Below are 27,562 nucleotides of genomic sequence, written 5' to 3' on the forward strand. Positions count from 1 at the left end.
GAAGCACTAATTATACAAACTTGGCTGTGTTGTACAGCCATCTCTCTCATATGTCCAATATTGCAAACTGGATTCACTGTTCATGATGTACCCACCGATTGTCAAGACCAAATGCAGATTAAGTGACCGATTTGCAGAGCACTTGCCCTCTCACTGCAATGAAAACCCAGAGCTCCTGCTTCATGTCATTTCAGTTCCCCTCCCCAATCCCACACCGACCTGTCCATCCAGGGTGAGGCTCAATGCAAGCTAGAGAACTAGACCACACAAATTAAATTTCTATCATTTATCTGCCCTCTCCACAGTTAGTCCTGATGGAGGGTTTAGATCTGAACTACCAATTCCTCCCCTCTCCCCAACCTGCTGCAGATGCTGCTAAATCACCGAACTCTTCCAGCAGATTGTCTCTTGCTCCAGATTTCAGCATCTGCAGTCTCTTGTGACTCTATTCCAAACTCTATCATTAAAAATATAAGATGCCCTACATACTGTATTCCATGAACAATCCAAGTGGAAAAGTGGCATTCATGAGGATATTGAGAGACTTGAGTCAGTGCATCAGGAGCACACAGGGTCCCAGTATGAATGTCACATCATCTGACTATCGACCAACACACCCATTCAGCCAGGTATCTCCTCCCTCTTCCAGGGAAGAGTCTGTAGTTCCAAAATCGGCCCCATTAGTCATCCTGATCTGCATTAATTTACGGCAGAGCTGCATGTCAAAATTAGAAGGGAATTCAGTCGTGAGCTTACAAACACAAATGTGAGGATTGACAGCTTTGGGAGCTCTATAAACAAGAAAGCAATTGCAACCAGTTGAAATGAGCAATCAGTACTGAGGCACTGTTGCACAATTTATTTCTCTGGAATCGAACGCGAATTTTTACAGTTATGTTTAGTCATGCAATAAAGTATATTTCCTTTTGCTGCTGTTAGAAAGCTAATTCATTTCCTTGTTTTATTGGAATAAATAAGACTTGAATTTTGGTTCAATTATTGTTTTGGGTAGATATGTGACAGGCAATGGGTCAGATCTGTGCCTGAAGCCAATACAAGTTAGTAAGTTAGTCAGTAAGTTGGATTATAAATGAGTGAGTGAGTGAAATAGCAATTCAGTAAGCAAGTCAATAACTAAGCTAGACAGTGAGACTGTGAGTGAATAAGGTGTCCCATATCACTTCACTTCGATATTCCTGTAAGTAGCATTCTACACTGCACTGTCCACCCACCAGTGAAGTCACAGATGAACGTTGATTGACTTGGCACTGAGCAAATAACATACTGGTGGTTAACTGCCTGATTCCTCATACTTTACATCCCACTAAGTAGTGCTCACTGCTACCACAGATGTAACAGTGGGAGCAAAGTTCCTCACACCCTCTCTGCTGACAGTGGAAACACTTACAAACAAGCTGGAGGAACTCAGCAGGTCAGGCAGCATCCGTGGAAAGGAGCCGTCAACGTTTCAGGCCGAGACATTGACTGCTCCTTTCCACGGAAGCTGCCCAACCTGCTGAGTTCCTCCAGCTTGTTTGTACGTATTGATTTGACCCCAGCATCTGCAGTGTACTTAGTGGAAACATTTCCTTGTTCGTGGTGAATGAAATGGCTGAGGAAAGCCAGAATACAGATATATTGGGACTGGATAATGTACAACTCCATGCTGCTGTGCTAAAAATGAATAGTTCTGTGGAGCTACTTGACATGACTACTGAGCTTCAGATGGCAATGCAAATGATACTGTTGCATACTGCTGAAATGGGGAAATATTGTTGTTGTAGGGCTGGGTATGGTTGAGGCAGAGCTGGTTCAAATTAACTGGTTTTGCTTTTTCCATCACTGTTTTTGCTCAATGTTTGGCCCTCTCTGGAGTTCAGACCTGACAATGTTTTGCCCCACAGACAACCCATGCCTCTTTATACCCCACCTTGGTGGTTGCTGATATCTCTGTGCTGGGTCCTGCAGCTCAGAAGGAGTTGCTCTCCCCTCTTGTTTTTTATTTGAAACTGAGAAGCATTTTTGACACAAATGTGGGCTGTTGAAGTTACTCCCCGTCCTGTGCAATGTCTTCATTAAATGTTTTCAACTCTGACTCGAGGTCGATATGAGTCCTTTCCATTCGACACTTATGGATCTTCCTCTGACTGTGCAGGGTTAACAGTAGCAGTGTGGGCTGACCCGGTTGGCTTCTGTTTAATCTTTATTTCTGTTTCATTTGCACATGCAATGTTGAGCTTCTTGAATAGTACTTCATCTGAAGCTTTGGGATTTTGTAAGATATGGCTGGAGATCACTTTGAATACAATCACTTTGTAAACCAGTGAACACAGTATGTAAAAACATACTCTGCACTAAGGCTACATCATATTTCATACCAGGCTCCCATTCCTGTGGGCCAAATAGTACTTTCTGCTTCAGATCAAGAACACATATTAAGAAACATCCCTGTACTGCATTGGGCTTCTGCTGTCAGCAGCTTATACAGTTCGGTTGCCCCTTTTTCCTGATGATGTCCGACTAAGGGTAGGCAAGTTCCAGTCTGATTTACCCTCAAGATATCTGCACAACTGGAGCCCAAGCATAATTGCTCTGATCACTGGATCGATTACCTCCTCTTCTGGATAGCCTCTGTTTAGGGTGCTTTCTATCTGGTGAACAAGGCTAGAGAACAACAACTTGTCTTACTGACCGGGCTCACCGACCTGACTAGATACTTCAAAGTTTTTGCACCATGCTGGTGGGACAATTTCCCTCTGAACTAACTGCTGCCGATCACTAGAGTTCATCCTGTTAGGAGCTGACCTTTGTATTGAACTGCTGGTTACTGCAATTTCCCTGTTTTCTTCCTTAGTTTCATCACCCACAGCTGTTGCAGCAACCACTAATTGACTTAACTTGTCTCTACCCTGCAGAAGTTCAGGCATGCCACTGTCCTCCAGATTTCCCAGCTTTCTCCCTTCCCAGATGATCATTTATCACAGTCACTTCTTAGCTATATCCTCTCCTGAGAGCTGAGGCAGCTACTGAGTTCTACCAGTTTGTCTTCAGGTAATTCACACACTTTCTCATTAATTTCTTCCTGGAGGGTCCTAAGTACATCCATTTTCTTTTCCCCTTGGCAGTGGTGCGAGTTATTGTGGTGACTGTAAGATTACCGGCTGCTGAGTGGATTCTGCAGCCTCTAATATTCAATTTGCCTCAATTGCATGCAAGCCTCTATCAGCTCTCTGCCTCACCTTCCTCAATCAACTGTCTCACTCTAGGCAATTAAGAAAAGGCTGGGTGCAGCTTGGATGGACTCAGTCTAGCAAGGAGATTGGTCCACCTGCACACCCAATCCCAGCATTACCACCAAAATTTTGTAGTACCCCAGAAAAGGGGAGACAAATGAAACACATATGCTGTACTCTTCATGCATCAGTCATTTTAGGGTGAATGACTACAACATGTACTGCCCCTCCCCAGACATTCTGGAAGGCGTGAGCAATCAATTGTTTGCTGAAGATTGAATGCAAGACTTTACAAGTCAATGGCTGATTCAGTGCTCAATGCTATAAGAGAATACTTTGCACACGGATTCTCAGAATTTTCAACTATACACATCTGCATGTTTTTAAAAGTAATTTCCATTTTCAACATGAAAATGATTTTCAACATGAAATAATATTCACATTACGGTAAATAATTTTAACTCTCTTAAAACTTATTTGAACAATTACTTATAACTAGATTGAACAGATTTCAACCTTGTCACATTTACTCCATGCTCTTCACTGACATGCATGGGCCTTTTCTAAAATGCATTCTAATTTAAGGTTTTCCAAGCAAAGACTGATTTCCTTGGTTCATTTTCCCTACTGGGACATGCCTTATCTATTTGCTGGAGAGTTGCTCTGTTCTTAATGAATAACAAGATGAAAACTGTTCTCAAAGGGATCATAAACATCAGGAATTCCCTGTGAATATTAGTTTTCATCATCCTTACTAAAGAATAACAGAATGGCATGTGGTTCAGTTCAGATAGTCATTTATATTGAAAGTCAGAGTTTATTTACAAGTTTTGATTATCCTATGTCCTTGGCTAGTTTATCTTGTATAGAGTATCCAAGTCTCAATTTTACAGCTAGCAGAAGATGCCAAATGCAATTCCACATTTTCTCCTTAATGAGAAGACAGTGCATCATATAAAGCATTATTTTGATTATACAAACTCCTCCCCAATGGCAGGAGTCCTACACTTTATCTTCCAAGCACATCCATGACAGGGGTTTGCAAAATTCAAAAGCAATACTCTTTACTCTATGCAGTGTGGAGGATCAGAGGGATCTTGGGTTCCGAGTCCATACGACACTCAAAGATGCTGTGCAGGTTGACTCTGTGGTTAAGAAGGCATATGGTGCATTGGCCTTCATCAACCGTGGGATTGCGTTCAAGAACAGAGAGGTAATGTTACAGCTATATAGGACCCTGGTCAGAAACCACTTGGAGTACTGTGCTCAGTTCTGGTCGCCTCACTACAGGAAGGATGTGGAAACTTTAGAAAGTTTACAGAAGAGATTTACAAGGATGTTGCCTGGATTGGGGAGCATGCCTTATGAGAATAGGTTGAGTGAACTTGGCCTTTTCGCCTTGGAGCGATGGAGGATGAGAGGTGACCTGATAGAGGTGCATAAGATTATGAGAGGCATTGATTGTGTGGATAGTCAGAGGCTTTTTCCCCCAGGGCTGAAATGGCTAACACGAGAAGGCACAGTTTTAAGGTGCTTGGAAGCAGGTACAGAGGAGATGTCAAAGCTAAGTATTTTTTTATGCAGAAAGTGGTGAGTGTGTGGAATGGGCTGCTGGCGACGGTGGTGGAGGCAGATACGATAGGGTCTTTTTAGAGGCTCCTGGATAGGTACATGGAGCCCAGAAAAATAGAGGGCTATGGGTAACCTAGGTAATTTCTAAAGTGTATGTTCGGCACAGCATTGTGGGCCAAAGTGCCTGTATTGTGCTGTAGGTTTTCTATGTTTCTAATATCATGCCATCTGCTGCAAATTAAATCACAGATTCATTTCAGGGAAACTGAATGATGCTTTACTAGTAAGACCATTGAATTGAAAATGCAATTATCAATGTCCAGACATCGGGCAGATCTGTCAGATCCACACATTGTAGGGTGCCTATTCTGCTTCTCATCTTCCTCAGGTAAATCCGATCCAAATTCTCTCACTTCAGAGCAGGTGAAACAGAACAGTGTATACAGAGCCAATTCCCAGTTGCACAGAAGTCAATTTTTAATATCACAAACAAGAGAAAATCTGCAGATGCTGGAAATCCACGCAGCACACACAAAATGCTGGAGGGACTCAGCAGCTATGGAAAAAAGTACTGTCAACATTTTGGGCTGAGACCCTCCAGCAGGACAGGAGAAAAAAGCTGAGAAGTAAACATAAAAAGTGGGGGGTAAGGGGAGAGAGAAACACAAGGTGATAGGTGAATCCTGGAGGGGGTGGGATGAAGTAAAGAGCTGGGAAGTTGATTGGTGAAAGAGATACAAGGCTGGAGAAGGAGGAATCTGATAGGAGAGAACAGAAGGCCATGGAAGAAAGAAAAGGAGGAGGAGCACCAGAGGGAGGCAATGGGCAGGCAAGGAGATAAGGTGAGAGAGGGACAAGGGGATACAGAATGGTGGGGGGGCATTACAAGAAGTTCAAGAAATCGATGTTCATGCCATCAGGTTGGAGGGTACCAAGATGGAATATAAGCTCCTGTTCCTCCAATCTGAGTGTGGCTCATCACGATAGTGGAGGAGGCTATGGATAGACATATCAGAATGGGAGTGGGAAGTGGATTTAAAATGGGTGGCCACTGGGAGACCCCACTTTTTCTGGCGGATGGAGTGTAGATGCTCAGTAAAGCCGAGGCCAGGTAGCTGTGAGCGTCTGTGGGGTTGTAATAAACATCAGTAGATAAGCTGTCTCCAGAGTCAGAGACAAAGAGATTGTGAAAGGGGAGGAAGGTGAAAGAAATAGACCAGGTAAATATGCAGGCAGGGTAGAAGTTGGAAGCAAAGTGGATGAAGTCAACGAGTTCAGCATGGGTGCAGGAAGCAGCACCAATGCAGTCATCGATATAAGGTAGGAAAAGTGCAGGACAGTCACCAGTGTAGGCTTGGAACGTAGACTGCTCCACATAGCTGACAACAGGCAGGAATAGCTGGGACCCATGCAAGTGCCCATGGCTACACCTTTTGTTTGAAGGAAGTAGGAAGAAATTACTTATAGTGAGGACAAGTTCCGCTAGGCGGATGAGAGTGGTGGTGGAGGGGAACTGGTGTCCAGAAAGAAAAGGAGAGCTTTGAGATCTACCTGGTGGGGATGGAGGTGTATAGAGACTGAACATCCACAGTAAAAGTAAGATGATGGTGGCCAGGGAATCTGAAATTATTGAAAATAGCCAGAATGTGTGTGAGTGCCATGGAAGGGATTGAACATTTCACTTTCACTCTGGGGCACTGCTAGCATCTCCAAGCCTGAATGCTTGAAATTGCAGTGAGCAAAACAGTTCTGAAGTTTCCTACTGCTTATTTCTCACCAGCTGTCAGTGTCAAAGTTCAGTCCTTTTTGAACACAAGCACATGCAGCTGATGCTATTTAAAAGCTGTTCACTCTAAGCACAGTGTAGTGTTTAATGGGCACACAAATGCACGCGACTGATGCTAGTTAGAATCTATTTGGCAACAGTCTCCTGTCCCAATTAGGAGGCATAGTGTCCCAAGTAAACAAAAGGATTCAGGTTATTTTCTCGATTAGTTTTTGTTCTTTAAGAGCTGTCTCAAATAAGTTGCTGCCCCAATTAACCAATGGCCCAATTAACCAGAACCCACAGGATAAAATCTGCAGATGTTGGAAATCTGAGTAATACCCACAAAATGCTGGAGGAACTCAGCAAGCCAGGCAGCATCTATGAGAGCGAGGTAATCGTGGACTTTTGATTGGTGGAAGATGGAGAGAAAAGATGGCCAGAATGGAGAGGTTGAAAACTGCAGGACAGAGTGAACTTGGAATGGGGCCAGGAGTCAATGATGCCTGGGGGGAAATCAATGGAGGACTAACGGATGGGAAACCCTGAGCTCCAACATGCGCATTAGACTGTTTCATTAAAATGGGTCCTTTTCCTTTTGTTTTTCTTTACTAACCCTCTAGTCAAATTAAGAATTATAAGCTAAATCATTTAATTGCATATGATGTACTGTCTGTTATTTCATGGTACTGATTTGTAACAGGATAACACATCACGCAGCATCCACGTAAACAAGAGGTTTTGCACCTCAGATTTCATACGTTTGGCGGGGCCAGAGACCGTCTTCCCTAGACTAATGCCACCAGCCAAACCTGAGGGTTACATTAACTTCCAATGATAGATGGGAGAAATAAAGGCCTGTAGCGGTGTGCTACACGCAGCGCTAAAATAACGACACGGAGTCGGTAAACTGCAATTAAAGATGATTTTATTCGAACTTCACAGCCTTGCTTTAAAGCCTCCCTCGCCCGCCGGATGCCTCGAGAGGCACGTACTGACACCGCCTCAGGCTTTCTCCCTTTGTCCCGGACCTTAGCCTTTGTGCCTGCACGCTGGCTAATAGTCAGCCGGTTCGAGTGTGCTAGTAATTGGGTCGCCACATAACCCCCCCCCACAGAACCGGCGATACACCCCCCAATGTCCACAGTCTGGGCCGGGCCCTGTTTGGGAGGTCAGCCTCTGCGCCGCGGTGCCGGAAACTTGACCGGTTGCGCAAAGTCCACATGGGCCGGTTTGAGTCGGTCCACCGTGAAAACCTCCTCTCTCCCCCCAACGTCCAGCATGAACGTGGACCTGTCGTTTCTGATCACCGTAAACGGCCCCTCGTAGGGCAGGTGCAGCAGTGGCCGATGCCCGCCCCGTCGTACAAACACAAACTTACAGTTCTGCAGGTCTTTGGGTACGCAGGTCGGGTGCTGCCCATGCTGCGAAGTGGGTATGGGGGCCAGGGCACCGAGTCTCTCGCGTAGTCTGCCCAGGACTGCTGCGGGTTCTTCCTCTCGCCCCCTCGGGGCTGGTATGAACTCCCCGGGAATGACCAGGGGTGCGCCGTACACCAACTCGGCCGACGAAGCGTGCAGATCGTCTTTGGGCGCCGTGCGGATGCCGAGTAGGACCCAGGGAAGCTCGTCCACCCAGTTAGCTCCTCGCAGGCGGGCCATGAGAGCCGACTTCAGATCACGGTGGAAACGCTCCACCAGTCCGTTCGACTGTGGGTGGTAGGCAGTGGTGTGGTGCAGCTGAGTCCCCAACAGGCTGGCCATCGCTGACCACAGGCTGGAGGTGAACTGGGCGCCTCTGTTGGAGGTAATGTGGGCCGGTACACCAAAGCGGGACACCCAGGTGGCGATCAGTGCCCGGGCGCAAGATTCAGAGGTGGTGTCGGTGAGCGGGACCGCCTCTGGCCATCTTGTGAATCAGTCCACGATAGTCAGGAGGTGCCGCGCCCCGCGCGACACTGGCAGGGGGCCCACGATAACCACGTGAATGTGGTCGAAACGCCGGTGGGTGGGGTGGAACTGCTGCGGCGGGGCCCTGGTGTGTCGCTGCACCTTGGCCGTCTGGCAGTGCATGCACGTTCTGGCCCATTCACGGACCTGCTTGCGGAGTCCGTGCCAAACAAACCTGCTGGAGACCATCCGGATGGTAGTGCAGATGGAGGGGTGCGCCAAGTTATGAATAGAGTCGAAAACACGTCGCCGCCAAGGTGGCGGGACGACGGGACGGGGCTGGCCGGTGGCGACGTCACAGAGTAGGGTCCTCTCACCTGGGCCTACAGGGAGGTCCTGGAGCTGCAAACCAGAGACTGTGGTCCTGTAACTCGGGATCTCCTCATCTGCCTGCTGTGCCTCTGCCAGCGCCTCAAAGTCTACCCCTTGGGAAAGGGCATGAATGTTAGGGCGAGAGAGCGCGTCCGCCACGACATTGTCCTTACCCGAGACGTGCCGGACGTCCGTCGTGTATTCAGAGATGTAGGACAGATGGCGCTGCTGGCGGGACGACCAGGGATCGGACACCTTTGTGAATGTAAAGGTAAGCGGTTTGTGGTCCGTGAACGCGGTGAAGGGCCTACCTTCTAAGAAGTACCTGAAATGCCGGATTGCCAGGTATAGCGCCAACAGCTCCCGGTCGAAAGCACTGTATTTGAGCTCGGGTGGCCGCAGGTGTTTGCTGAAAAACGCCAGGGGTTGCCAGCGGCCCGCGATGAGCTGCTCCAGTACCCCACCGACTGCCGTATTAGATGCGTCCACTGTGAGGGCGGTAGGGACGTCCATTCTGGGGTGCACTAGCATCGCGGCGTTCGGCAAGGCATCCTTCGTTTGAATGAAAGCGGCGGCGGACTCCTCGTCCCAGGTAATGTCCTTGCCCGGACCGGACAGCAAGGCGAACAGGGGGCGCATGATCCGGGCAGCTGAAGGGAGGAAGCGGTGGTAGAAATTGACCATACCTACGAATTCCTGAAGGCCTTTGATCGTGGTGGGTCGGGGGAAATGGCGGACCGCATCTACCTTAGCGGGCAGAGGGGTTGCCCCGTCTGTGGTAATCCTGTGGCCCAGGAAGTCAATGGTGTCGAGCCCGAACTGGCATTTGGCCAGGTTGATTGTTAGACCGTAGTCACTCAGCCGGGCATAGAGTTGTCGGAGGTGGGACAGATGCTCCTGACGACTGCTGCTGGCTATGAGGATGTCGTCCAAATAGATGAATGCGAAGTCCAGGTCACGTCCCACCGCGTCCATCAACCGCTGGAACGTCTGTGCGGCATTCTTCAGGCCAAACGGCATGCGGAGGAACTCAAAAAGGCCAAACGGGGTGATGAGAGCCGTTTTGGGGACGTCGTCCGGATGCATCGGGATTTCATGGTATCCGCGGATGAGGTCTACCTTGGAGAAGATCCGCGCGCCGTGCAGGTTTGCTGCAAAGTCCTGAATGTGCGGCACAGGGTAGCGGTCCGGTGTTGTAGCCTCGTTCAGCCTGCGGTAGTCGCCGCACAGTCTCCAGCCCCGTCGCTTTGGGCACCATGTGCAGGGGGGAGGCCCATGGGCTGTCGGACCGCCGGATGATCCCCAATTCCTCCATCCTCTTGAACTCCTCCTTTGCCAGTCGGAGCTTGTCCGGGGGAAGCCGCCGAGCACGGGCATGGAGGGGTGGTCCCTGGGTCAGGATGTGGTGCTGTACGCTGTGTCGGGGCATGGCTGCCGCGAACTGCGGTGCCAGAACCGATGGGAAATCCGCCAGGACCCTGGTGAAGTCGTTGTCAGACAGCGTGATGGAGCCTAGGTGAGGGGCTGGCAACTGGGCTGCACCCAGGGAGAACGTCTGAAAGGTCTCGGCGTGAACCAGTCTCTTCCTGGGCAGGTCGACCAGTAGGCTGTGAGCCCGCAAGAAATCCGCACCCAGAAGCGGTTGGGCTACAGCGGCCAGTGTGAAGTTCCACGTGAACTGGCTGGAGCCGAACCGTAGCTGCACCGGACGGGTGCCATAAGTCCTTATTGTGCTGCCGTTCGCGGCCCGCAGGGGGGGACCCGGCGCCCTGCTGCGGGTGTCGTAACTCGTCGGAGGTAAGACGCTGATCTCGGCACTGGTGTCGACCAAAAAGCGGCTTCCCGACCTGCTGTCCCACACATACAGGAGGCTATCCCGATGGCCAGCCGTCGTAGCCATCAGCGACGGCTGGCCCTGGCGTTTCCCGGGAACTGGCATGGCGGGCGACAACGGCGGGCTTCTGCGCCCCACCGCTGGTGGTAGAAACACCATTGCTCGTTGGGCTCCACACCCTGGCCTCTGGGTTTAGCGGGCTCTGCGGCCGGGCCTGGACTGGTTTGCTGCTGGGACCGTGGCTGGGTGATCAGTGAGATGGACGCCCCACTCCCCTTCTTGGCGTTCCACAGCAAGTCCGCCCGGGCTGCCACCTTCCGGGGGTCGCTGAAATCCGTGTCGGACAGCAGCAGGCGTATGTCCTCGGGCAGCTGCTCCAGGAATGCCTGCTCAAACATGAGGCAGGGTGTGTGTCCGTCGGCCAGAGACAACATCTCATTCATTAAAGCTGATGGAGGCCTGTCTCCCAAGCCATCCAGCTGCAGTAAACGGGCAGCTCGCTCGCGGCGGGAGAACCCGAAAGTCCTTATGAGCAGGGCTTTGAATTCCGTGTACTTGCCGTCCGCCGGGGGAGACTGTACGAACTCCGCGACCTGGGCCGCTGTGTCCTGGTCGAGGGAGCTCACCACGTAGTAGTAACGGGTGTCCTCTGAGGTTATCTGCCGAACGTGGAATTGGGCTTCTGCTTGCTGAAACCATAGGTGAGGTTATAGCGTCCAGATGCTTGGCAGTTTCAAGGAAACCGCATGAACAGATGCGGCATCGTTCATCTCCGGTCCAAAAATGTTTGGACCGTCGGGATCACCAATTGTAGCGGTGTGCTACACGCAGCGCTAAAATAACGACATGGAGTCGGTAAACCGCAGTCAAAGATAAAGTTTATTCCAACTTCACAGTCTTCCTTTAAAGCCTCCCTCGCCCGCCGGATGCCTCGAGAGGCACGTACTGACACCGCCTCAGGCTTTCTCCCTTTGTCCTGGACCTAGCCTTTGTGCCTGCACGCTGGCTAATTGTCAGCCGGTTCGAGTGTGCTAGTAATTGGGTCGCCACAGGCCTACAATTACAAAATTCAAGACAACTATCCAAATCCATGGAACAAGCAAGTAATCCATGATCACATTAGTCTGCCACTTTCAGAAACTGGGACTGTCAGGCAGGATACATGTCGTGAAATTTGTTAACATTACGGCAGCAGTACAATAATAATAATAATAGAAAAGAATAAACTGTAATTACAGTAAATATATGTAATAGTTAAAATAAGTAGTGCAAAAATTGAAATAAAAAGTAGCAAGGTAGTGTGCATGGGTTCAATGTCCTCTCAGAAATCAAATGGCAGAGGGGAAGAAGCTGTTCCTGAATCGTTGTGTGTGTGCCTTCAGGCTTCTGTAGCTTCTTCCTGGTGGTAGCAATGAGAAGAGGGCATGTTCTCGGTGATGGGAATCATTAATGATGAACGCCACCCTTTTGAGGCACCACTCCTTGAGGATGTCCTGGATACTAAGGAGGCTATTGCCATTGATGAAGCTGACTAAGTTTACAACTCTCTGCAGCTTACTTTAATCCTGTGCAGTAGCTGCAACCCCACCTCCCTCCATACCAGACAGTGATGCAGCCTGTCAGAATGCTCTCTACGGTACATCTATAGATGTTTTTGAGTGTATTTGTTGACATACTGTATCTCCTCAAACTCTGAATGAAATATAGCTACTGTCTTGTCTTCTTTATAGTGGCATCAATATGTTGGTCCCAGGTTAGGCTCTCAGAGATCTTGACACCCAGGAACTTGAAATTGCTCACTCTTTCCACTTCTGATCCCTCTATGAGGATCGGTGTCTGTTCCCTCATCTTACTCTTTCTGAAGTCCACAATCAGTTCTTTGGTCTTACTAACACTGAGTGCAAGGTTGTTGCTGTGAAACAACTCAACTAGCTGGTATATTTCACTCCTGTACACGCTCACTTCACCATCTGAGATTCTGCCAACAATGGTTGCATCAACAGCAAATTTATAGGTGGCATTTGATGCTGTGCCTAGACACACAATCACGAGTGTAGAGAGAGTAGAGCAGTGGGCTAAACACACATCTCTGAGGTGCACAAGTTTAAATTGTCAGTGAGGCGGAGATGTCATTTCCAATCCGCACAGATTGTGGTCTTCTGGTTAGGAAGTCAAGAATCCATTTGCAGAGGGAGGTACTGAGACCCAGATTCCAGACCATTTCAATCAGAACCGTAGGAATGATGGTGTTATACGCCGAGCTGTAGCATTCTGACATAGGTATTTGTACTGTCCTGGGATCCAGGGTCACGTGGAGAGCCAATACAATCACATCTGCCATAGACCTACTGTGACAATAGGAAAATTGCAGTGGGTCCAGATCCTGCCATTAAGTTTAGCAAGAGCTCTATTTACTCACAGTTTGATAGTTTACAGCCACTACAAAACATTTCCCTAGCAGAAAGTATCAGGCCATTTCCTCAAGCAGTGCTCTTCTGACACAACTCTGAGGGAGCAGCTTCCAATGTATCTTTGACTCGATTTAGTTCCTTCCTCCTTTTCTTCCTCAGTTTGCTCCCAGTATAACAAAATACTGGATATATCCAGAAAACTCAGGGTTACTCCACTGATAGAAGGTGGAAAACAAAGCCAATGTTTTAAATGTTACTTGATGATGTAAGCTACTGACTATTGTCTTTCATCGACAAGACTTTCAGGGAAATTGTCCTCTTTTCTAAAGCGTTAATCTGGTCAGGTACAGGCAATCAGCTATTGCTGATGAAAATAAAATGACTGGAGCTATTTAAACATTATCAACAAACATAAACTGCAGGAATAAAGCAGATCAGGCAGCATCTGCAGAAAATAGAAGATGATTCAGGCTGAAGGCCTGAATTACCATTGATGGTAAAGGCAGATATAATTGTTTAATGTCACAGGTCAACCCCTAATTTCATTAAATCAGATATATATTTAAGTTGAAGGAAGATCAACTTATCTTGGTAGGTAAAGGAAACATTTCAAAGATGACATCAAGATTAGCCTGAAGAAGTTTAACATTACATCTAAAAACTGGGAAAGACATCGCACTCAATAGATACACCTAGAGGAAGTCTGTTCAAGAGGGAGCTGTGTTACATGAAAACAACCCCCGCTATGCTGTAGAGAACAAGCAGCAGCTGTGAAAGGAGAGACTGAACAATCAGAAGACGCAACCACTAACCACAACCAGCACTCACACTTGCCCACACTGCAGCAGAATATGTGGATCAGCCTCTGCAAGTCATCTGAGGACCCACCAACCGACAACCCCTTAGAAGAACATCATACTCGACTCGGGTTGTCACACTACTAGCCCAGGAAATTGTAGACCAGGGAGACTTAATTCAGTGGTTGGTAAGTTGATAGAGAAGATCCTGGGAGGCAGGATTTATGAACATTTGGAGAGGCATAATATGATTAGGAATAGTCAGCATGGTTTTGTCAAAAGCAAGCTGTGCCATACGAGCCTGATTGAATTTTTTGAGGATGTGACTAAACACATTGATGAAGGTAGAGCTGTAAGAAAGCAAGGAGGCATAGGATCCAAAGGGACATTGCTCTGTGGATCCAGAACTGGCTTGCCCACAGAAGGCAAAGAGTGATTGTAGACGGGTCATATTCTGCATGGAGGTCGGTCACCAGTGGAATGCCTCAGGGATCTGTTCTGGGACCCCTTCTCTTCATGATTTTTATAAATGACCTGGATGAGGAAGTGGAGGGATAGGTTAGTAAATTTGCTGATGACAGAAATGTTGGGGGTGTTGTGGATAGTGTGGAGAGCTGTCCGAGGTTACAGTGGGACATTGATAGGATGCAAAACTGGGCTGAGAAGTGACAGATGGAGTTCAACCCAGATAAGTGTGAGGTAGTTCATTTTGGTAGGTCAAATATGATGGCAGAAGTATTAACTAGTTGAAGAATTTTATCCCATTTCTCTGTAGATATAGATATTTGAAGTTCTATTGACCCTTCAGTTAAATTTGAAGAAACTCGGAGGCCATTTATTCAATATTTTCATTTGATGTAGGTTGACCCTTTCTGAATCCTTTTTTAGTAATATTTTGCTCATGTATAGAGGAGCAGAGCTAACAACAAATTATAATTTTAACCGATGAAATATGGCAGCCCAATCTTTGTTTGTTCTTTTTAGTTTAGCTTTTTTTAAAGTTTAGGGGCTTTTTTTTTCTCTTTTATAAAATATTTTTTTCATGGTTAGTAACTAAAGAGGCTAAACTACATTTGTTACTTGGAATCTGTATTTGTACATGTTAACCGTCCCAACAGAGTGTTCCTCGTATAGGCCGATTTCTTTGCTCAATGTTGATGTAAAGATCTTAGCTAAAGTTTTGGCTCATAGATTAGAAACCATTATTCCCTCCATTATCTCTGATGACCAATCAGGTTTTATTAAAAACCGTCTCCCTTTTTTTTAACATTCGGCGTTTATTCAATATCTTATACTCACCTCCAACTGGGATTCCTGAATGTGTTATTTCCCTCGATGCGGAGAAAGCATTTGATCGTATAGAGTGGAACTACCTTTTTGCAGTCTTAGAAAAATTTGACCTCAGTCAAAGTTTCATCTCTTGGATCAAATTGCTGTACCTGTGTCCTACTGCTTCTGTTTTAACTAATTTTCAGAAATCCTATTACCGCAATTTTTGGTTTACCGATGATGGACTCACTCCATTTATCTCCTTCTGCCTGTCGAATGATTGCTTTTCTCACTTTGATGGCTAGAAGATCTATTTTGTTGAATTGGAAGGAAATTAATCCTCCCACGGTATTTCATTGGCTTTCTCAAACTATGTTATGTCTAATTTTAGAAAAAATTAGAAGTGCTGTATTTGATACTTCTATTAAATTTGAAAAGATATGGAGACCATTTATTCAATATTTTCATATGATGTAATATGGCCCTGTGCCAAGCTTATTGGTTTTTTCAGCTTTAATCGTATGTATGTTGAGAGGATCGGAGTTGACGACATTGATGTTTATGTATTCTTGTGAGATACTATAAACAGCCCTTTTTTTTCTTTTTTTTTTAGTTTTTTTTTTCTTTTTTTGCTTTCTTTTTTTCCCTTAGATATTAGATTAGTAGGTTAGTAACTTTGCATATATTTTTTTTTCTTTTTTCTTTTTTTTTATATATTATATATTATGAAATATCTAGATTTACCTTGTTCATATATATACTATATGGTTCATGTTTTGGGAAAACTTATTTATACTGTATTCATTGCTTATGTATTCCTTCATGTGTAATGGGAATTTGTATGTTTGTAATCCCTTTATTAATATATTAACTGTATTTTGTTCATAATATTTTTAATACTAATAAAAAGATTGAAAAAGAAAGAAAGAAATCCCAGGTATTTAATCTCAAACGTGGCACCCGTCAGGGATGCCCCTTAAGTCCCTTTCTCTTTGATTTGGCTATAGAACCTTTGGCGATAGCATTTCGAAATTGTCCTGAATTGACCGGGATTTGGAGAGGGGGTGTTGAGCATAAAGTTTCTCTTTATGCTGATGACTTATTACTCTTTCTCTCAAATCCGTCTACATCCTTACCTCTAATGTTTTCACTTCTTGACCAGTTTAGCCAGATCTCTGGCTAAAAACTTAATTTACATAAGAGTGAACTTTTCCCAATTAATAAAGAAGCACAAGAACTAACATTTTGTGATCTCCCTTTTAAAGTAGTCCATAATCAATTTACTTATCTTGGAATTACAGTCACAAGGAAGTTTAAAGATCTCTTTCGTGAAAACTTTGCCAATCTTTCATATACTATAAAACAGAGTCTGGTACAATGGTCACCTCTATCTATGTCTTTGGTAGGTCGTATTAATGTTGTTAAAATGTATGTTCTCCCCAAATTTTTATACTTATTTCAATCTATCCCAATTTTTATTCCTAAATCTTTTTTTGATTCCTTAGACTCTATTATTTTGTCATATCTGTGGAAGAATAAGCGCTCTAGAATTAATAAAATCCATCTCCAAAAATCTAAAAAAGAGGGTGGCATGGCTTTACCTAACTTTCGTTTATATTATTGGGCAGCTAATATACGTTGTGCTACCTTTTGGTCTTTCTTCCACGGCCAACCCGAGTGCCCTAATTGGGTGGCAATGGAGTTGAGCTCCACTAAAGAATTAAATCTCTGCACTTCTTGGCTCTGCACTCCCTAGTAGTCTGCCCAGATTAATAGCTAATCCTCTTGTTAGACACACTTTGCGTATAGGGGCTCAGTTTAGGAAATGCTATGGTTTCCATGATTTTTCCGTTTCCAGCCCTGTCGCACATAATCACCTTTTTTTTACCTACTACGTACGATTCAGCATTCCATGTTTGGTATAGGAAGGGCATTAGACATTTTGAAGATCTTTTCATTGATAATCGCTTCGCTTCTTTTCAGCAGCTCTCTGTTAAGTTCAATCTGCCCAATGCTCATTTTTTTAGATCTCTCCAAATTAGACACTTTATTGCTCCTTTAATTCCGAACTTTCCTGAAATGCTTGCGAAAAATGCTATGGACTTATTTATTTCCATTAATCCACTAGGTAAAGGTTTAATATCAATTATTCGAGATAAATTAGCAGCCTTACGACGGGCCCCTGTGGATAAAATTAAAATGGCCTGGGAGCAGGATTTAAATACCTCCTTATCCGATGAGAGCTGGGACTCGATTCTCAAATCGGTTAACTCAACCTCTCTTTGTGCTCGCCATTGCCTTTTACAGTTTAAGACTGTTCATAGAGCCCATATGTCTAAATCTAAACTATCTCGATTCTACCCTAACATTAGTCCGCTCTGTGATAAATGCAAGAGGGGCGTGGCCTCTCTCATCCATATGTACTGGTCCTGTCCTAGCTTGGAGAAATTTTGGAAAGATGTCTTCACTACATTATCGTGTATTCTGAATCAGCACCTAGAACCAAACCCCTTAATTGCTTTGTTCGGTTTCTGGGGCGAGACAGATTTACGTCTGAGTCCGACCAAATGCGGAATATTATCTTTTGCCTCTCTCCTGGCTAGACGCTTGATCCTCCTTAGATGGAGAGATGTTGCCCCGCCCACTCATGCTCAATGGCTTAACGACATCATGGCCTGCTTGGACCTCGAAAAAATTCATTATTCAGTTCTTAAATTTGGATCTAAAGTTCCATAAGGTCTGAGGACCTTTTATCGAGTACTTTCATAACCTTCCTCTTGACTAGGGTTTTTTTTTTCTTTTCGGTCCCTTGCTTTCAGCTCCCTTTTTTTTTCTGGTAGTAGGCATTATTATCCTCTGTTACCAAGTGTATTCACAGTCTGGGAGTTTGATTGTCCTGATTTATACTCTCTATATTGTGTTGTGATTGGTCTGGAGTTGTTTTTTTTTTGTGTTGTGGGGCTTGGGGAGGATACTAAGTTTACTTGTCTTCAATTTAGGTGCTTTTTTGTCAAATTCTCTTCCTTTGTAGCATATTGTTATTGTATGCTTAATTTTGCATTGTATTAATGTTCCTCATTGGGATTTGGGGTTTTTAATTTGTAAAATGTATAGAAAAACTAATAAAAAAAAGTACATGTTAACCGTTACTAATGTAATCCTGATCTCTGTATCATTATCATTATTGCTATGTTTATTAATTTGAAACTTAATAAAAAGATTGAAAAAAAAGAAATATGATGGCAGAATACAGCATTAATAGTAAGACTCTTGGCAGTGTGGAGTATCAAAGGGATCTTGGGGTCCAAGTCCATATGACACTCAAAGCTGCTGAGCAGGTTGACTGTGAGCTAAGAAGGCATATGGTGTACTGGCTTTCATCAACCGTGGGATGAGTTTAAGAGCCAAAAGGTAATGTTGCAGCTATATAGGACCCTGGTCAGACCCCACTTGGAATACTGTGCTCAGTTCTGCTTGCCTCACTATAGGAATGATGTGGAAACCATAGAAAGGGTGCAGAGGAGAATTACAAGGATGTTGCCTGGATTGGGGAGCATGCCTTATGAGAATAGGGTGAGTGAACTTGGCCTTTTCTCCTTGGAGCAACAGAGGATGAGGGGTGACCTGATAGAGGTGTATAAGATGAGAGGCATTGATCGTGTGGATAGTCAGAGGCTTTTTCCCAGGGCTGAAATGGCTAACATGAGAAGGCACAGTCTTAAGGTGCTTGGAAGTAGGTACAGAGGAGATGTCGGGGGTATTTTTTTTACGCAGAGAGTGGCGAGAGCGTGGGATGGACTGCTGACGGTGGAGGTGGTGGAGGCAGTGGAGGCAGAAACGATAAGGTCTGTTAAGAGACTCCTGGATAGGTACATGGAGCTTAGAAAAATAGAGGGCTAGGGGTAACAACAAAACACACAAAATGCTGGTGGAACACAGCAGGCCAGGCAGCAGCTATAGGAGAAGCACTGTTTGCAGTCCTGACGAAGGGTCTCGGCCCGAAACGTCGACAGTGCTTCTCTTATAAATGAGAAGTATTTCTGGGTAGTTCTAAGGTAAGGACATGTACAGCACAGCTTTGTGGACTGAAGGACCTGTATTTTGTTGTAGGTTTTCTATGTTTCTATGTTTACTGCTGCTATATTTAAAGGGCTCTTTCCCAGGGTCAACTCTGTTTCTCTATCCACAGACAACAATAGTGAATAAATGTCTTGCCCACAAAGAAGGTGGTGCATTTAATGAAATCCCAGTTTAATTCTGAATAGGAAAGCTTGCGTTATTAGCGAAATGGAACTGGGTCTGACATATCCTAGCATATGAACTTCTGGGGAAACGCACTAATCAAAGCTGTAGTGTACTGCAAAGTAAAGACTGTAATAAAAAGTCTTTACACCCCAATGCAGAGATATTTCAGCATTCACTGATTTTTTTGCCAGTTATTGTTTTCTGGCACTTCTTGTATTCTCCTTGAGAGTGAATGCATTTTTAACCAATGTCTCTTACCATCGTACATCTGACTAAATTGTAAGCAGTGGGAAGGACTCCTACCATAATACCACAAAATAGCTCATCAACTACTTTCAAAATTCATTGCTACAATTCTTACAGCCAATTCCATCAGCATATATTGAATAATGAATTGCATGATGGTCTACTAGAGGAGGAAGGTAACATGCATCCACTAACAGCTTGGTGAGCTGGTAGCATGCTGCAATCTTAATTAGCAGGGAGCTCAAAGTTGTCAGAGGGTTTTAACATGCAAGATCAACTCAATCCATTTTCCCATGGTTAAATAATTTATCTCTCCACATTGCCTGAGAAGAAAGTGTAATGTACGTCAACAGAAGATCAACAATATTCTTATTTACATAGGTCATTACTTCAAAGCTTTACTTTTCCCTTTATCAGAAGAGCTAAATGTCAAAACAGAGGAAAGAAGCTTCCTCCATGTACTATGACTGAGATTATATGTCATCCCCAAATAGACTTGCAGTGTGCAGAGGATAATTAAGCTATATGCAGTACAGTATACAGTATACTTAATTTATTTTAGTCTATATTCTGGGCATAATGAGTTGATTCCTTGCCTCTTATCATTATTTCCACGGTGAATTTTAAGTTGGTACAGTGGCACAGTGGCTCACAACTCACGGTAGCTAGGATTCAATCCTCACCTTGACTTGACAGAATTCCTCCCGTGACAACAGATGTTTTATCCAGGGCGCCAGTTTCCTCCCACATCCCAAAGACTTGTTGAAAGGTTAATTGGTTGTTGTAAAACTTTCCTTTGGTAGCAGTTCATAGAAGCTGATGGTCATGTCAGCAGGAATAAACGGTAGGGTTACAGGTTAAATATAGAAAGGGGTGGATGGGATTTGCCTTGGTGGGAATGTGCAGGAGCGCAGTGAGCAAATTAGCCACCTTCTATGTCTAAGTTTATTTCCAATTTTAAATTTCCCTAAATCCTCCAAAGTGTTGTAAATATTCCAGATAATTGTTATAGTCCAAAGCTCCTGAACAGTGCTCAGTCAGGTAAACTACAGCTAGCTGTAAGACTGTCAGATGCAAACTAAAACTATTGTAAATTAGGCTGAAACTCTGCTGTGGCACTCATTTGGAGACTGAGAAATATATCAGGATCAATGGAAACTCCCAGTAGGGAATAGGCTCTCTGTGCAGATTGTCAAGGCTTTGGTGTTTCCTGCGCCAATGTTAGTGGACTTCTAACTCAGTTTCTAGACCTTGGAAAATAAAGCTTCATTGTGCACAAAGTTTTAATGAATATTAATAATTCAAAGTCGGTCCGCCAGAAGACCGTTTCGCTGAACACCTACACTCGGTACGCCAGAAAAAGCAGGATCTCCCAGTGACAATACATTTTAATTCCACGTCCCATTCCCATTCTGATATGTCTATCCAAGGCCTCCTCTACTGTCAAAATGAATCCAAACTCAGGTTGGAGGAACAACACCTTATATACCGGCTGGGTAGCCTCCAACCTGATGGCATGAACATTGACTTCTCTAACTTCCGTTAATGCCCCTCCTCCCCTTCTTACCCCATCCCTGACATACTTAGTTGCTTGCCTGTTCTCCATCTCCCTCTGGTGCTTCACCCCCCTCCTTTCTTTCTCCTGAGGCCTCCTGTCCCATGATCCTTTCCCTTCTCCAGCTCAGTATCACTTTCACCAATCACCTTTCCAGCTCTTAGCTTCACCCCACCCCCTCTGGTCTTCTCCTATCATTTCGCATTTCCCCCTCCCCCCACTACTTTCAAATCTCTTACTATCTTTCCTTTCAGTTAGTCCTGACGAAGGGTCTCGGCCCAAAACGTCGACAGTGCTTCTCCTATAGATGCTGCCTGGCCTGCTGTGTTCCACCAGCATTTTGTGTGTGTTGCTGTTTGAATTTCCAGCATCTGCAGATTTCCTCGTGTTTGCTCTAATAATTCAAAGTGGTCTACCTGTGGCCTCACAGTTCCAAACATCCAGGTTCAGTCCTGACCTCAGGTGCTCTCTGTGTGAGTTTGTATGTTTTTCCCTGGCCTTCAAAGAAACCTAATTGACAAGATTAAAATAAAACCATTTTGAATTACAGGCAGTCCCTTCCTGGGTTACGTAAGAGTTCCGTTCCTGAGTTCATCTTTAAGTCGGATTTGTACGCAGTACATCTGGTATTATTTAGCGTCAGTTAGTCAAACGTTTGTCTTAGTATATTGTATATATTTTACCTTTCTATGCATATAAAACACTTAAGAAACGTATGTATCCAATAATTAAACCACTGCGTTGCTTAGTAATAATTGTAGCTTTCATCGGGGCAGGGCCTTTCACATGCTCCATTATTCTCACTTTATCCGTTATCCTTTAAAATTATTCCGATCATTGACCGACTGTAGCCTAACTCTTTTCTAATGACCGATGGCGTTTCACCTCTTTCCAAACGCTTTATTATTTCCACTTTATTTTCAATCGCAATCACTTCCCGTCGATGGAACAGAAACACTGCGGGTGGCGGGTCCCAACCTCCGCCGGCTCCTGAGGTCTGCTGGGTCCTAAGGACCACTGCACTGAGACAGGCTAAATGGGACAAGTGGGGGCTGTGCTGGGTTTGGGTATTTGATCATCCACAATATTCCATGTGGGAATTTAAACTGGAGGTGGCAGTGTTTTTTTTATGAGGTCGAGTTGCGAGCTCAACATTAACCCGGCACGGGAGCGGTCTGTCACTGGATCGAACTCAGAAACCTCCGTTCTCCAGCCCGATGCTGATCTCACTGCGCCACCAGCCGAATGGAATGGGGGGGGGGGGGGGGGTGGGGGTCAGGGTGAATCTTACTAAGAAAATTTTAAGCCAAATACAAAGTTAAACACTCAACACAGTGTCAACAGCAACAACTTAAAATGGCGGACGGCGCCGCGATCTGACTTAAAATGGCGGTGGGCATTCTCCTTCCTCAGTTTGTAAGTACGAGTTGTCCGTAAGTTGGGCGTTTGTAACTCGGGGACTACCTGTAATGCCTATACTGATCTTCATGATCAGACCAAAAAAAAATTAATCAATTTAACTCCTTGATGAATTAACTATGTTACTTATTTGAGAATTGTTATCTTTTGCCATGTCATCTAGTTTCCTTCCAAATCCCAAAGGAACTCTGGTAGATTAATTTGTGTCTGTAAATCAGGGTTCAGTGGCAAAAAGAATCAAATGTAAGTTGATGGGTATGTGACAGAAAAAATAAGTTGAGGTGTACAGGGAAATAAAGAGAGAAGAAATGGGACAGGTGGAATTGCTCTACTGGGAACTGGCATGGGCCTAAAGAGTGGAACAGTCTCCTTTTGTATCATAGTACAAAATTTAAAAAATGTAGAAGTGCTACTATTATAGTAGCAAGCTAAATCCTTTGCTAATAAAATAATTGCAACGGTTAAAGCCCATTCAAATGCATTGTTACAGAGGAATGAGTAAGATATTAGTATATACAAATGCTGCGGTTCTTTTCCATGTTAAACACACTGATGTAAGGAAAGCCCTTAATCTTCTGCACAATGAAACTCAAGTTATTCAAATTCCAATAATAAATACAAAAAAATTATCAAATTCTCTTTAAACATTATCCCTGTATTAAACTTAGGATTTGTCAGTTATGCAATGCTGGTACCATATGTTACCTTGCAGATTTCTTTTTGGGATGAAGTTCTTTGTTTGTTCAAATGCCTTTGCCACAGTTGGACCTTTCAGAAGGTTAGTCACTGCATCAACCTTTTGGAACAAAGGAATATCACTCACAAAGCATTCTTCTACAAATTTAATCAAACTACAGTAGTAAATTTAGATTAGGCTGTAATACATAATAAATATTTTCAATTAACAGTCTATAATTATATGTTGTTTCTTCAATTTATTTCCATTTACAACAATGAAATTAATTTTCAGAGGCTGGATGCAAAGTGGAGCCTGTGTGTGTGTGTGTGTGTGTGTGTGTGTGTGTGTGTGTGTGTGTGTGTGTGTGTGTGTGTGTGTGTGTGTGTGTGTGTGTGTGTGTGTGTGTGTGTGTGTGTGTGTGTGTGTGTGTGTGTGTGTGCGTGTGTGTGTGTGTGTTCGTTCAAGTTTACTCATCCAGCAATGCACTTAGAAAATGCAAAGGAGGACTTACATTGTCCAAAGTTCAAGTAACTTAATTAACAAGCTCAAATACAAATTAAATACTCTGACTCAATGCCTGTGCAGCAATTTAACTCCTTGATGATTAACCATGCTAGTTATTTGAAAATAAACATTAGAACTCCTAAGTTAGCTTCAAGCCACACAATGCTGTACTAACACACAAGCCTGGAAGAGATTTTTATTTTTGTTTCATTAGTGTAAATAGATGTAAAACACTTTGCGCATGTTGTGTATTTAATATTTAAGTAACATTTCAGTAATATTGTAAATATATTATTTGATTAAGCATTCTTTATTGTTTATCTAATGCATTGGGTACTGTCATACAAGCACGTCTCACTAAAGTAAACACAAAACCAAGACATGTTATTCCCAGATTCATCTTTTTATTTAATTAGTTTTATGCTTTGGAGTTAAAAAAATATAACAGTAGGGACAAGGACTTTTTTTAAACAAACACAAGACAACTACCTACCTGTTGAAGTGCAGTGAGACATTCGAGTTAAAAAAAAGCACAGCAAAACCATTGCGTTAAATGGCAGCATGTGTTCTTCAGAAGGGAAGGCATGGTTGAGTTTTAAAAGGCAGAAAACAGATGAATTTATGAGTTCATAAACAGCGAGTGATGATAATGGTGATAAACAAAAGGAAGAACAGAAATAGCTGGCTACATCAGAAAGATAGATGCATTTGATTACATAAGTGATAACTTGAATATGTATACCCACAGAATTGAGCAGTATTTTGAAGCATAATTGGTGTAAGAACATATAGTTTGCTTCGAAGTTTGACTGCTCCAACCAAACTAGCCAAAATGAAATTTACTGATATTGTAAAAGTACTACAGAAACATTTAGACCCAAAGCCATAGTTGTTTGCAGAGCACTTTAAGTTTCATAAGTGAAATCAAAAGGAAGGGATTCTATTTCAGCATAGATTGTAGAATTGGAGAATGTATCTGAGCATTGTCAGTTCAGTGATGGGTTTAATGATACACAAAGGTACCATTTGGTTTGTGGATTCTTACAAGAAAGCATTTAAAAACAGCTCTTAACTGATATTTAAAAGAGCAGTTGAAATAGCTGTACCAATGGAAACAGCAGACAAAGATGCAATTGATTTGCAGTCAGGAATGAAAGTGAGCATAAACAAAATTGCAACATTTAAATAGAAATCAGCCTGGTCAAATAAATTGTTACCATTCTGGCAGGGCTCACATACACCAGACTAATGGAAATTTAAATGCAAAACTTTCAGAAAATGCAACAAAGTAGGACACATGTAAAGAGCGTGCTGGGCAGACAAAAATAAATGTACTCCACAGGGAAAAGTAAAAGCTAAAAAGCCAAGTTGCAGTTTCAAAAAGAGCAACAATCTGCTTGTTGTTGATGAAAAATCTGATCGTAATGGGAGTGATACAGGACTGAGTAGCCTTGAGATTTACAACGTGAAAACGGATTCGACATGCAATATGGCTTGCACCAGAAATGAACAGAAAGTTAATTAAAATGGAAATGAACACAGGCTCAGATGTTTCAGTCATTCCACAAAATGAGTCTGAATAGCATTTCAAACCTACCAAACTGAAGCCTGCAGATATTCAACTAAGAACTTATACTGGAGAAGTGATAACTCCTCTGGGAATGACATTTGTAAGACAGAAATACATCAACCAACAAGCCACATGTGGCATGTATGTGGTAAAAACTGGAGGGCCAGCATTGTGTGGCCATGATTGGCTCAGACAACTACAACTTAATTGAAGGTCCATTCACCAAATACATGGCACATCCCTGCAACAGAGTCAACTGTTGAGAAGTGAATTAAGAAAGGCCAGAGAGCTAGATCACATGGAGGCTGAAGGAATTCCTTCCAAGGTTGAGTGGAGCCCATCGGCAATGACAGTGGTTCAAGTTGCAAAGAATAATGGGACTGACAGGATCTGTGGAGATTTTAAGGTCACAATCAGCCCAGTACTGAAAGTAGATCTATACCCTCTTGTCCAGGATAGAGGACATCTTTTCAAACCTTTCTGGAGGGAAACACTAGAGCAAAGTGAACTTATCTGAGGCTTACCTACAGACGGAGATGGAAGAAGGGCCAAAGCACTTCTCACCATAACATTTATTGCTACAATAAGCTTTGTTTTGAACCTGGACTCTGGCAGAAAGCTATGGGCTAGTGCTGTAAGGTAGCCAAGGCATTCAGTGTTACCTGGATGACATCATTGTTATGGGAAAGGATGACAAGGAAAATCTCCAAAATCTCAAGACAGTGTTAACAAGATTAGAAGATTATGGGCTCAGAGCACAATGCAACTAGTGTGAATACTTTAAACCAAGTATCACTTACTGTGGTCACACCATTGACGCACAAGTATTACACAACAGTGCAGAGAAAATTCAAGCAGTGCTGAATGCCCCAAGGCATCCTGTGTACATGTCACAGCTGTAGCACTTTTAGGATTACTGCAACAGATTTCCTGCCAAACCTGGCTACTGGTTGGATAGATTTTTGCATAGCAGGGGAATTAAGGGTTATGGGGAAAAGGCAGGTAGATGGAGATGAGTCCATGGCCAGATCAGCCATGATCTTATTGAATGAAGGAGCAGGCTTGACAGGCCAGATGGCCTACTCCTGCTCCAATTTCTTATGTTCTGTGCTCCACTCCTTGAACTCATTACGACAGATTGGAATGCACTGAGGTGGCATTCCAATAGGTAAAAGAAATGGTGACATTGGACATTGTACCCTCATTTTTTGATCCACATCATCTAGTGCAGCTTGCCTGTGATGCCTCGTTTTATAGTATAAGTTCAGTCATGTCACATGTTGTGAGTGATGGAAGTGAATGCCCCATATCCTTTACATCATGTTCCCTTACTGCTTCAGAGGGATATTTTACACAAAGTGATAGAAGTGCTTTGAGTCTGGTCTGGGGTGTAAAACGTTTCACCCAATACCTGTATAGAAACATAGAAAACCTACAGCACAATACAGGCCCTTCGGCCCACAATGCTGTGCCAAACATGTACTTACTTTAGAAATTACCTAGTTACCCATAGCCCTCTATTTTTCTAAACTCCATGTACCTATCCAGGAGTCTCTTAAAACACCCTATCGTATCCACCTCCACCACCATCACTGGCACCCCATTACACGCACTCTTCACCCTCCGCATAAAAACTTGCCCCTGACATCTCCTCTGTATCTACTTCCAAGCACCTTAAAACTGTGCCCTCTCATGTTAGCCATTTCAGACCTGGGAATAAGCCTCTGACTATCCACACGATCAATGCCTCTCATCATCTTATACACCTCTATCAGATCACCTTTCATCCTCCGTCACTCCAAGGAGAAAAGGCCAAGTTGACTCAATCGATTCTCACAAGGCATGCTCGCCAATCCAGGCAACACCCTTGTAAATCTCTGCACCCTTTCTATGGTTTCCACATCCTTCCTGTAGTGAGGTGACTAGAACTGAGCACAGTACTCCAAGTGTGGTCTGACCGGGTCCTATATAGCTGTAACATTACTGTATGGGAGAGAGTTTACTTTTATTACTGATCATCAACCATAGGGTCCATTTTCAATCCACTAGGGGTGTTCTACTGACAGCATGAATGCAGAGATGAGCTCTGTTTCTTGGAAGACACAATTACAAGATCAAACTCAAAAGTATGGATGATTATGGAAATGCTGATGGATTGTCTTGTTTACCCTTGGAAAAAGAAATACCTGATAAGTTTACAGA

General features: G+C 43.9%; 1 protein-coding gene across 2 annotated transcripts in view; it reads right to left on the minus strand.

Annotated features, from left to right (window-relative positions):
- prex2 (phosphatidylinositol-3,4,5-trisphosphate-dependent Rac exchange factor 2) overlaps positions 1-27,562 on the minus strand; it is a 400,722-nt gene that overhangs the window by 128,817 nt on the left and 244,343 nt on the right. For both annotated transcript variants that reach the window (XM_073041067.1, XM_073041077.1), the window contains exon 29: positions 23,313-23,403. In XM_073041067.1, coding sequence (XP_072897168.1) covers positions 23,313-23,403 — 91 coding nt within the window. The remainder of the gene's footprint in view (positions 1-23,312; positions 23,404-27,562) is intronic.

The sequence above is a fragment of the Hemitrygon akajei genome, chromosome 1, assembly GCF_048418815.1.
Source record: "Hemitrygon akajei chromosome 1, sHemAka1.3, whole genome shotgun sequence".
Lineage (NCBI taxonomy): Eukaryota > Metazoa > Chordata > Chondrichthyes > Myliobatiformes > Dasyatidae > Hemitrygon > Hemitrygon akajei.